Source organism: Aquila chrysaetos, chromosome 1 (genome assembly GCF_900496995.4).
Source record: "Aquila chrysaetos chrysaetos chromosome 1, bAquChr1.4, whole genome shotgun sequence".
NCBI lineage: Eukaryota > Metazoa > Chordata > Aves > Accipitriformes > Accipitridae > Aquila > Aquila chrysaetos.
In genome coordinates this window covers 44,007,905-44,020,416 of record NC_044004.1, presented here as the reverse complement: position 1 = coordinate 44,020,416, position 12,512 = coordinate 44,007,905, and the positions used below count along the sequence as shown (strand labels likewise).

At 35.5% G+C, this 12,512-nt stretch overlaps 1 protein-coding gene across 5 annotated transcripts in view; it reads right to left on the bottom strand.

The window, feature by feature from the left end:
- Positions 1–12,512, bottom strand: part of SPOCK3 (SPARC (osteonectin), cwcv and kazal like domains proteoglycan 3) — a 222,097-nt gene that overhangs the window by 54,317 nt on the left and 155,268 nt on the right. For all 5 annotated transcript variants that reach the window (XM_030018658.1, XM_030018676.1, XM_030018667.1 and 2 more), the window contains one exon: positions 7,686–7,800. In XM_030018658.1, coding sequence (XP_029874518.1) covers positions 7,686–7,800 — 115 coding nt within the window. The remainder of the gene's footprint in view (positions 1–7,685; positions 7,801–12,512) is intronic.

The following is a 12,512-nucleotide window of genomic DNA, read 5'->3' as shown; positions in this document are numbered from 1 at the left end:
TGTCCCAGCTGCATCCTGACTCTATGTCAGGGCAGAATCCCAACCTTGTTTCAATGAAGAAGATATCCAAAGACAATCCAGGAGGATGCTGTAGCACACATCAGCCTAATCTTTGAAACAGACTGAGAGACCAGGATCCTAGGCATATCATGGCACAAATGTATCACAGTGTTAGTGTAGCTCAACAGGGACATAAAACATAGGCACTCGGTCAAGCTTTTTGGATTTAAAGATAATTAAACTTTCCCAACGCATGCGCTCTAGAATAGAGCAAATTCAAGCCTACTGACAATGTATGCTTTTCTTAGATACCTTTGGAAGGTCTTTGACCACAGAGTTGTGAGCCATACACTCATCTGCTGTCCTGGCATTCAAAACATGTTTAGTGAGGATCTTCCTGTAAGTGCAGAAATCCCATGTATGTCTTCATTGAGCATATTCCTTTAGTCTGACATACCCAGTGGGATTTTGTCATCTACATTGCCAAATGTCTCATATTAGGGTGCTGTGACAATGAAAAAGAGACATACCCAGGTATTTGGTCCAGGCAAGAAAAAAACTCAACCAAAACAGTCCAGCAACACCATCTTGTTGTGTCTGGAAGGTTTTAATTATTATTAATATCTTATACTTTTTTAATTATTATTTAGTTGACAAGCCTCTATATAACCTATATAACAAGTAAAGGAAAAACAGAAGGAAATGTCTACAATGATGCAATGAGTGCAGTATCACTTAAGGCAGAGCAAATAATCTCCTTCTATCTCAGTTTCTGAATGGACGTGAAACAATTTTATTTCAGAGACTGACATATTCCTAACTCTGCATCATTCTGCAGCTTTTGAGAGATGATAAATGCTATAGCTGATCACAGAGAAGGCTGTTGTCTGGACCTCCCTTTTTATTTTCTGGAGGGTGGGGTATAGAACTCCTCAGTCCACCAACCTCCACTTTCCTAAGAAATACTTACCAATCCAATATCATTAATTTTCCATATCTCAACTAGTAATATAAGTACAATGCTAGTAAAAAAGAAAACCAAGGAAATATTAAGACTGGAAACAAGGCAAATTTCATACAGAAAGAGATTATACATGAATCCAAATCCTGTCTCATGACAGTCTAAAACAGACAACATGGGTCTTGACCTATACCATGAGAATTAAACAACAGTACAAAATGACTGCCACTTGTCCATCTTTTTGTTCTTGTAATGTCTTGAACTGGTATTTTTCGGTTGTTAAAAACTCTGAGGATTTTGCTGTTGGCGTTCATTCCTCCTTCTGAATTAACAAAACCCCTTAATAACCCTGGCCTTCTAGACCCTGCAAGATACAAACTAAGAAGCACATGTACTTGGCAGACTAAAGCAAATAAATTTTTAATGCCTGCCAGGCCTAAACATGAAAACATACAAACAAGTGAAGACATTTCATCCATTTAATGTAAAAATAAATTGCTTGGTAATCATGTAATATATTGATTTTCCCTCTTATTCTTATCTTCCTTCTAACTACAGCTTGAGCCATGAACATCAAAAATCAAATTCTGACTTTATTTGGTGAGGCACGTACTCAAGTGTTCACACCTAGTAAGCTTTTAATTAAGCTTTCTGGTATATAATTTTCTTTCTACTAGATCCTAAAGGATATTCAGGATTATTTTCCCACCTTATTATATAAAGGTACTTATTAAACTTTTTTAGAAATTAACAGAAGACTACAGTTAGTAGGAGATGGTAATATGGTATAAGACTAAACAGTGGGTCAGACACATTTTCAGAGTAATTTCATTATGATTAGAATGGCCAAAGTCACTGAACAAAGCTGAACTATCCTCAAAGTAGAAAGGTTTGTGTAACCTTTCATTCATGCTGAAAGAGAAAGAAAAATGGAACTTTCCATTATACATCTAGAGATTTTTGTTAAAAACATATTGCTAAGCATATCTTTATTCATTAAAGGTTTTAATCACAACTTTTGAATTACATCACATATAATGCAAGGAATGAAGCAACATCTGCTATCTCCTGAATAAGGACCATTTCAATACATACTCAAAAAAATATAAAATCTAACAGGTTTCAAGTCAATACGTCATGTTCAGTAAATGGATTGTAAACACTTCTTTGAGAATATGAGTACACTGCTATAGAGAGATACGTTTTACATTTTGTCAAAAATTCAAAATAGCAAAAGCAACACTAAATAAACTAAAAAGCAAGACAATACTTCTGGGATCATGCCAAGGTATCAATGAGTTTGTTAGGCAATTGCAACGGTCATTAATGATGGTCATTAATATCAAAAGAAGCTCTTGCGCCTGAGAAAAGTATTTTGAATATATAAACCTGCAAAATAAAACACCATTGTGAAGCAGAAAGTTCACTCGTGACTACAGTTCATTCAACTTTTTATTCTTGCTGTTTTCCACCCATTATTAATTATTTAGATTACAAAATTAAATATTTCTTTTTTCTAACAGGATAGTAAAATTCCTTTACCTTGAAATCAGTTAAGAACTTGAAAGAACTCTCCCACAACCTTACTCCTTTAGTAACATTTTAAAACTTAAATTTTTATTTTCTTTGAGGAATGTTGGCAATGTGTACTTATGTTACACAAATTTGTCCATTTGGGTGTCTATTCATAGGTTTCAAATCAATTCACTACAAATCAAACATGAATCAGTACTGGACTAGAAAACTGGAGATGAAACTGCAATAAAATTTAATATTACTTAAATATTGACTGGGAAAAGACACAGCTGAAAAAAAGAATAAGTTAAAATTAGCAAAAAGTGCCAAATGACAGAAGAGCACTCAATAAAACAATTTTTGTTCTAAACCCTGCACTTTTTTAAGGAAACAAATTACATTAAGTAAAATGAAAATCTGTTAATGAGACAAGAAAACATTCCAATAGAAAAGCCTTATCTCCTTCTCCTCTACTTCTCTATTATTAAGTCACCTAATTTTTTCTGAAGAAATTTTGCTGTCAGTATTGTAATCTCAGGTTGGCTGAAAAGAAACATGATTTAAAAAAAGTCAAAATAGCCAACTGCCAAAAGCTTTGCAATACACTTTAAATTACTGAAAGAGTAGATGTAGGTTGCACATTACTAAATAAATGTAACAAAACTCTAAATAAATGTGCTATTGCAGTAGATGAAAAAATAGTTTCAAATAATTCTGTGCGTGCGTCTGTGAATGTCTAAAATTGAACTTTTGAACCCTCAAGCACAAGGCTGCTACTTGCTAGCTGCAATTGGTATGAACTGGTGTAAATTTTGATAAAACAGAGATGGCATTTCTTGAATCCTCCATTAAATAAAGAGACATGGGACAGAACTAACAATTAGGAGGCTAATCACACACTGTGCCTCTGCACATAAGACTGTTTAGATTGGGAAAACGTGGGCAGGGGTGGTGGGGATAGTAGGGACTGAAAGGGTGTGTCCTGGAAGAAGAACGGCTTCCCAGAAAGAGGAAGGGGGCCCTGAAAGAAGACAGTTAAGATCCTGGCTGGTGGAAGGATGCTGGAAGTGAGGAGATCAGCAAGATGCATTGAGACGAACGCTGGGGGACTCCCAGACACCATGGCCAGTAACAACTGATAGGTAACTGCATGCAGCTGCATAGCAGAAACCAACATGATTTTCTGCCTGACTGTTCCAGGTCAGCAGTGACCTCCCTGCTTGGAACGTAAGCTGAGATCTAGTGAAGGCAGCGCTGGGTGGGAGGGTGAGAGATGAAATGAAGTTGAGTAAAAGCCCTAATTGCATCAGTTCTTAAACAAATTCCAGTATTCAGATGCACTACAGGTTCTTGTTTACTGTCTTGCCTGTGATACATTACAGAATAGGCTAAATGTCATTGTAGATGGTAGGTGTACATGTTCCTATTCACTTTAGATAGCTGAATATGGAAGCTAAGCATGCTTCATACCCAAAAGAGAAACAGAAAAAGGATTGATCTGGTGCTTGTTTCCTGGGCAGTTGGGGATGGGTGGGAGGATGGGTGATCTGAAATGCCAGAAGGTAAAGCAGACAAGGTGTGCAGAGGTAAGCATTAAAGGTTAACAGGACTTTTTGTACAAGTGAGTGCAACTTCTGCATTTACCCCATTGACTGGTCTCATCTCCTTATCCCAGTGACGCAGTTGGTAAGCCTACATTTTGCATCATGTATATTTGTTCTTATCCATCAGACTGAAAAGCAGGACTAGCAAAAACATTGTCCTCCACAACAGGCAAGGGACAGGGCTCAGTATGTCTCGGAGCAAAAGGATTGTTTTGGGCAAAAAATGGTGCCCAGACACTGCCAAAGGGACAGAATTCTCCCCAGTCTTGTAAAATGTGCAGTGCACAGAAGCCTTCCTAGTTTCTGGTTCCACATAACCACTGGAAAAAAGGCTCAGAGGAGCTTAGGAAAATAAACACCTGCAGACTCCAGCTCAGTGAAATCTCTACATTCACAACTGTGCAAGCCAGTATGACCTGGATACCCCAAATCCTGGCACATACCTGAAAAGGAGATTAGGGTGAAAATAGGACATGAGGCAATGGCTCCACCTGGAAAATAAGACAGGCTCCTATAAGTGCTTCCTCACTTGTCTCTTAACACCTCTGTCTCTAGTGGTGGGGCCTCCCATTCATTCTGGTTTACCTTTCTTTCTCATTCTGCTTCTACACAACTCCCTAAGCCACCTCTTTCTTCCATACTGCTCATCTTCATTTATTTCTAACTTTGTGTGACCCTTTCCTCTAACAGTACCTCAAGTGCTCTTCAGATTTTCCCTCTCTTTTTATGGCAGTACACTAACTTTGTTTTTCTTTTCTTTCTCTTTTTTAAAAATTACTGGAGCACCTGCTGTAGTTTATATGATACCCATTGCTTTCTCTAAACTAAAACCAAAACAGAAATATGACAAGGAAAGATCTTATTGTGTCCTTTTTTGCTTGTTTGTTTTGTTTTGTTACCAACTTATATATTTAGTTCTAGATCAAATTCTTAGCCCTTTCATTTTTGGATTCAAGCTAACAGCCCCTGCATGTCGGTCAGGTTCAATGTTACAGAATGTATCACTAAAATGAGCCAGCTTTCACAAAAACTAGGAAGCCCGCACCTGCCCCATGCATTCATTGGAGAGAGAGATTAGATAAACTTCAGAGTTTACTTCCAACTAAGAGTTTCCTATGATTTTACAATCAGGTTCACATATATTTTAAAAGGCAAATCTGTCTTTCTGAATAGTGGTTTAATTTTGCTTCCCAAAGGAGTGTGGAGTTCTACAACAAAACTATTTTGGGAAAGTTCATAGACATATTTTGCTCCCTAGATACACCAAAAATTCAGTAGAATTTGTCAATCTGAAGAAATGAAAAACTGTCTTTGGGGATGTATTTTAGGAAACACTCACCCACTAATCTTACTTTGCCTCTTTAGCTTTGTCAAATTTCTAAGCAACCGACATGTGCGTATACAGCTTAGAACACTTAATGGAGTTCCATTTAAAGAAAATAATTGTATTCTTTCAACAAAAGTTCTTATAACAAAAGTTGTAACAAATTTTGTATTCTGTTACAATAATGGCTGAAATCTCAGTAATGATACTCAGCTCACTTTCATATTTCTCATGTCTTCTGGCCTTTGGCCTTGTAAAGAAATGATATTCAAATTTCAATGTTGCAGTAAAATGTAGCAGTTGGAAAAGCCCTGTATTTTGCTTGTCCTGACAATCTGTCAGGATAGGATTAGTGTTAATTCCCACACTCATATAGGATCTTTTTTCTTTTTCTTTTACATAACTAAGCACAAGTAATCTTGATCCCTTGGCAGTAAAAATCTTCAAGAGTTCATTCCTAGGAGTTTATTCGTAATTAAGAACTATTCCATTTTCTTGAAGCCAATAACATTTGTCTATAGATCATTTTCAGTGTTTAAGTACATGAGTACTAAAAATAGAAATAGTGTGCTTGAAAGAACACACACAAAGACAAAACCAACTGCATCAGGTGAAACAGCTTCCAGCAGAGAAAATGCTAATTTTTTTTTTTTTTTCTGGTAAAAACTGAGGGCAATGATACTATATTAAAAAACTAACACTGGAGAATAGTAGGCCTGCTACTCACACAGAGATGCTTCTCGGATCATTATCTTAATTTCACTTCATGCCCACTGTTAAGCAAATATCCCCACATCTATGCTGGAGATGCAGAAAATGTTGCTAGTGAAAACTGCAGCTGCATTAATGCTATACTATATGTCTTATCAAAGGGGCCACATTAACCATATAAGGCTGGGTCTTCCGGTGTTTTTCATTGGCAATGTGAGCAGATGACAGATTTATCTATTTATTTACAGTTACTACATGAAATTGTAAATTAATGCTTTAAAAAACCTCAAGGCTGTATCTTTTTGCAGAGAGGTTATAGCATAGAGAATATTTAATTACACATATTCAATCAATATTTAATTACACCATCAATGATATTGCTGAAGACCAAAAAACTGACCTAAAGGAGTGTTTCAGAGAAGGTTTTAATGACTTGTATGTGTGCACACAGGTCCGTGTTTGCAGTGGTCTTCTCTATTCATTGTTAAATGAACATTAATTCATTTTTTAAACTAGGAAAAAAAATACTTTTGGCAGTAGTTACAGCTTATCATGGAAACAATAAGATTCTCTTGCATAATAAATTTGGAATAGAGCATCAAACCATAATGGATTACCAACGTTAACATAATCCAGGAATGTAACGCTGGTTTCTTTTATCATTATAAGGTTGCTACAGGAAAAAAAACCTTCAAAAACAAATTTGGGTGTATTTCCAATGAGGATACATTGCATAAAGATTTTAGATTACTCATCAAAAGTGTGACTATACAGAAAGAAGAAAAAAATACATCTAACAGAGATCAGTCTAAATAAATACAAAAATGCAGACCTTCAGTCATGCCGTTCTCAGCAAATTCAGGTCCATGGTGGCCTAAAACCTCATGCTATGATGGCTCTCTATTCAGCAGTACCAAAGATGGTATCCTGTCTTGTTTAACAACAACGTTCCAAAGTCACCTGGGAGTCACTGAAATACAAATACACTTAGCCACAAATTTTTTTCTCCAGTTGCACCAATGGCTGAGAAGCACTGCAAAGCAACTGCATTTTCCAGCAGCCTAATCTCATGCATGGTCCAAAAGGAAGCTGATTTATTCCTATCACTTTTCAAACAAAGAACTCACTTTTGTATGATAGCCTTTACTAACAGTTCCATAGTTTAAGTGCATCTGCTTGCTCCTATGAGCAGTAACAAGGACTTTTAAGTTTCCTTTTTTCTATCACACTTCATTTTCTTGAATATTCAACTGAAAACACTGAGGAGCAAGGAATGAATTTTTCTTTGTCTCAAGTACAGCCATAAGCATCGCAAGGAGTATTAAAGAGTAAAAAAAGAACAACAATAACTCATACTACAATAGCTGCATTTGAAAAATACAGTGGTATTTTACTGTAGGCACAATTTCAAAACCTACAGCAAAGAAAACAACCTTGAATAAAATAAAATAATGCTGGTTTTATTCAAGAATAATCACTGTTTGTGATCACTGTACTCTTCTGTGAGCAAAATCTTATTTCCTTCTAGAAACGAGCTGTTAAAAATATCATACAAATTACCATCACTCACCTCTCCTATCATTTCTGCCTGCATTTGTGGATTTGTCAGAAGGGCAAGGGCAACGTCCTTCGCATTTCACTGAGATTTGTTTTCCTGAGACACAGGCTTGATAGTCTAATTTGCACTGTAAGGAAACAGAATGACTATCATTAATATAAACATCTTTTATAATAAAAATCCTAGCTCTCTAAGTATTTTGAAGCAATCTTTCATGAAGTGCTTAAACCTTTGCAGACATAGGTGCTAGGAAAAAATTTCTGCAGTATATGCTACCTTTGGACTAAGAATTAGATTAGATAAAGATAAAAAGTTTTTGTTCCCTAACCTGGCTACAGTTTCAGACTCAGTTCAAGCATGAATGCACTTGTGGTGTTAGACTGATTTGAATATGCATACTAAATGGAAGTAGACTGCATTGGTTTTATTTGTATTATATGAGCAAATAAAGAAAGCAACAATATTCATTACTGATAGGAAGCGATTAACAGTGAATTATAGAATTTATCACTTAATTTCTACCTTTAAGATGACAGTATCGTAGTAAAAAGCAATAACAAATAAAATGGAAAGCTGTGCCTATGCCTGATGCAATTCTGCACAGTGACAGTCTTTTCTGATATAGAAACAGATTAATTTTTGTGGTTCTGATCTATATACTTACAGATCCAATTGAGAAACCATACAAAAATTAACTAAATCTAACCAGGAAATGGAATCTTTGTTTCAAGCATATAAAATAACATAGTTAAAGACCACATACATGGAAAATAACCCTATTGTAAACATTGTCACTCTTACTGAGAAGCTGAACTTTTATGCTAAAAGGAAAGTTCTTGACATACAGATCTTTCTGCAGGACATTTTGCCAATGTAATATCAGGAAAAACACAAACCAAAACAAAGGAAAAAAAAAAGAAGTTAAGTATCTACAAAGAGCTTTTTAGGAAAAGGAGGAAAAAGAAAAGGAAAGGAGGAAGATGGCTATGGATAACACTTCATTTAAACAAAGGATGGAAGATGCCTCATTAGTCAGGTAAGAGATATATAACTTAAAAGCGTACGAGTCAGAAAACCACTTCAAGTAACAAATAAAAATATGAAGTGTTTTCTATGCATCACAACACTTCAGAAGAACAATCTCACCAGAATTTGTGCCTTATATTCCCTGACACATCTTCTGTTTGGATATTTAACTTCAGTTTAATGCAATTCCATTATACAATTACCAGGATTTCTGGCAAACCCTAAAGTTGAAGTTTCTCTCTCCCTCCTAAAAATAAGTAAGGGGTGGGAGCACTGTAGCTGTGTAAGAATAAAGGAGCCTCCTGAAAGACTGCACTTGAGGTTTCCACTAGTATGCAGATATAAGCACTGTGAATTTGCAGAACTTTATTAACCTTTCGTGCAGTCAGACTTCTAACCCTGTCACACTGTCATGCAGTTCTCTACCCAGCACAAGCTGAACTGCATCACTGTATTGAAATAATACCTTTTTGCACCACTGCCAATACCAAAAAGAAGACATATTAGAAGCGAGAGAAAAGAATACGTCCATTTTTGTGTACTTACATAAAATCATCATTATAGTTCAGTTCTGAATGCACTATCTTTTGCCAAAAAGGCATGGTTAAAGGACAATGAGACTAAAAGAATCTTCTGACAAAAAAGAACAACAGATCAACTCCAATTGAAAGCTATATGAATAGTATTAGTGTCTCATAAAGGACCAGAAAATTGAAGCAAAGCAAACAGGTCTGCCTATGTTGACCATGAAACAACTGAATACCTTTTGTATCCCTGCACAATTATCCTGGCTGTACAGGAGACTGCTTTCATTACCCATGATGCCCACCAGACCTCTTTCCAGACAGTGCATGACCTAATCCATATTTTAATAGTTGAAACAATCTTCAGAGTTAGTAGAATGGATCATAGCCCAAATTTAATACATGCTTCTGTGGAAAAGAGGTATCTTCCCTTTTTTAAGATCAGAGAACTTTTACTGTTCAATCTTAGTAGCTTAAAGAGTCAAACCTATAAATACCCGCGCTTTAGGTTTTGATTACTTCCTCTTGGTGACTGAATTTAATGAGATCACCATTTAAAACTGACATACAAACCCATTTCAGGTTTGTTTTACTGAGAATCAGAATATGAAGAGTGGAAAACAGAGGAATACTTTTTTATTTTTTGAAGATTTCTTTAATCCTTTCCTTGAGAGATTATTTTTTACAGACTCCAGTGCTTCTATTTTGTTTCACTTGAATGTTGAAGAAACTAGTAAATACTTCAAAGCTGCTCCTGCTAACATAATTAGTTGTGAGTTTAGTCCTTTTGATTTATTTTTCTTTAAAGTTGCCTACACAGTCCTATTTGCAAACAACACTGCCCTTTTAAATGTTAAGAAAAATTTAATGCCTGGCACCTGCCACCAGCACTGATACTTGAGTTAGTGAGTGCAAAGTCAGCACATAACACTTCCAAATCAGTACTCCATTCACAGGTATGCTAGAATTTTATACTCACTGAACTCATTTTATGGACAGGCAGGCAGCAGAGAGAGATTCCTTGTCTCCAGAAACAAAGCAAAATCATGGTGCTTGCCTAAGTCAGAAATGAATCAATAGGCTGTTCCGACAATTTCATATCAGCAGCTAATGACACCAGGAATATAACTCTCATTCAAACCTCTTGTCCTTGTTTCCCAAATAAACAATGCACTGGGATATTGCAAAGGCAGCTCAGCTAAATAAAGGCAGGTCAGAGTTCCCTCAACGTTACTCTCCAACTAGTAGAAGAGGCAAGCAACATACCTGAAAACTCCATAGAAAAAGAAATCTGTGGCATACAGAATATGAGGACACGATAAGAATTAGCGGTACAAAGGAGAGGTAGTGTTGGGAACAGTGATGAAATAATTTGTTTTGTGGGGAAAATATCTGAATAGTTTAAACAGCAGAAAAACACAAGAACTAGAACTATTATGTGATGTATAGCAACAAAATAATTCCAATTTATTTGGCTTTATTAGTGACTTTTCTATATGGGGAAAATATGTCATGAAATTTTCAAGAAACTCATCTCTTGGATTTCACAACATTCCTTATTTATATTGGTTTTATAAACTGTTAACCGCTTGTGCTACTTTCATCACAATCCCTTTTATGCATGCAAAAATACCATTTTCCTCCTGAATATATGTAGCTTTTTATCTTCTGATCTTGATTCCCCTTTCCTTTTAGCATGTCATTTTTCTACACTGGAGTTTCACTATGTCTCATTTGTATGTTTGATTCTAAGGATGCTTCAGCTGTTTGAATTTTCACACATTTTGTTTCAAGACAGAAGAACAGGTATTTCTGACTTCAGAGCAATATGCTGCACAGTGCTTCAAAAAAAAAAAAAATCATTTCAATACAGACAAAGAATATGTACCATGTCAGGGTCTCTTGGCAATATATTTCAGGATGAAAAATTCCTCATTTCTGTACTGTCAAGTGTCCCATAGAAAAACACAATTTATTTACTCATATTCTGCCTGTTTGAAAAACTGTTGAGTCTTAAATGGACTCAAACATTCTTCAACATTTGCCCAAAGTAGTTGTTTAGTGAACTAGAGACAAGCAATTAAACATCAAAGAACATCAAAGAATATATGTCATCTTTAGACATGACTCATGCAGCTTTACTGTTATTACAGTAAAGATGAGAATAGTTATATTTCTGGAACAGCTACCACAGTGTATGTTATTTTGAAATTCATGAGCTCTGCTCTTACAACTACTGTTATAGAGTTGGAAAGATTAAATGACAGTAATATATTTCATTAAGGTCTGCTACCTTCCATTCCAAAGTAGCTATCTGTCAAAGGCTGCCAAGATACATATATACATATGTACATATATACATATATATATATATAGAAGAGCCTAGTTTTGCCCCAAAATGGAAAAAACCCACCTACTTTTCCATGGAAAAATAATGAAAAAATGAGAATACAAGGTAAAAAACTTATTATTTTTGCGTGCATTTGATGGGCATGAATACAAGGACAGGATAGATTTTGTTACATTAAGTTCCAAACAATTCCAACTTCCCTTGTGTTTGTAAACCAAGTTCCAGGTTAATATCATACATTTCTATACATACATGTTTACCTTTAGAAAACCCCCAAATCATCCCCCTGTGACCAACTGACCCAATTTTTCAAGTGTGAATGACAGCATGCATGTCATTAATACATGGGGAGGATGCTGATAAAAATCTGTGACTTGGGAAAACTCTTTGATGACTTCAAATATACAGGAAACCTCTACAGAAAGGAGTAATATGTCAGCATGAGCATCACATATACAGAGGCAAAATCTCTATGTTGAGCAAAAAAGAATATTCGGAGAATATTTATATAGTCTAGAATTTTTCAGATTAGTTGAATTTGATATTTACATCCTTGAACACTTGAACTGGCTGAGCAAATTTACAGCCATTGAGAATTTATGAAGGACAGAGGATGTACTATTAGACTGGAAATTAATTAAAGATGAAGAAAATGAATAAGGAAGGAAAAGATGGTCTCAGAAATTATAGAAAAAAACAGCTTTTAAGTTTGATTTCTGGGCACCTAGAAGAAGAAAGGAGCGGGACCATGATATAGGGTTTTATCAGGCAAATCATAATAGATTTAGTTTCATTCTATGGAATAAATTCTAGAAAACAGAGACATATTAGATTGCAAGTACCTTGATTTTACCAAGGCTTGTCACACACTTTTACATTGCAACCTGGTAAGCCATACTGGGAAGTATGCTATTTGTGTGCTCATACTGTAAGATGAGT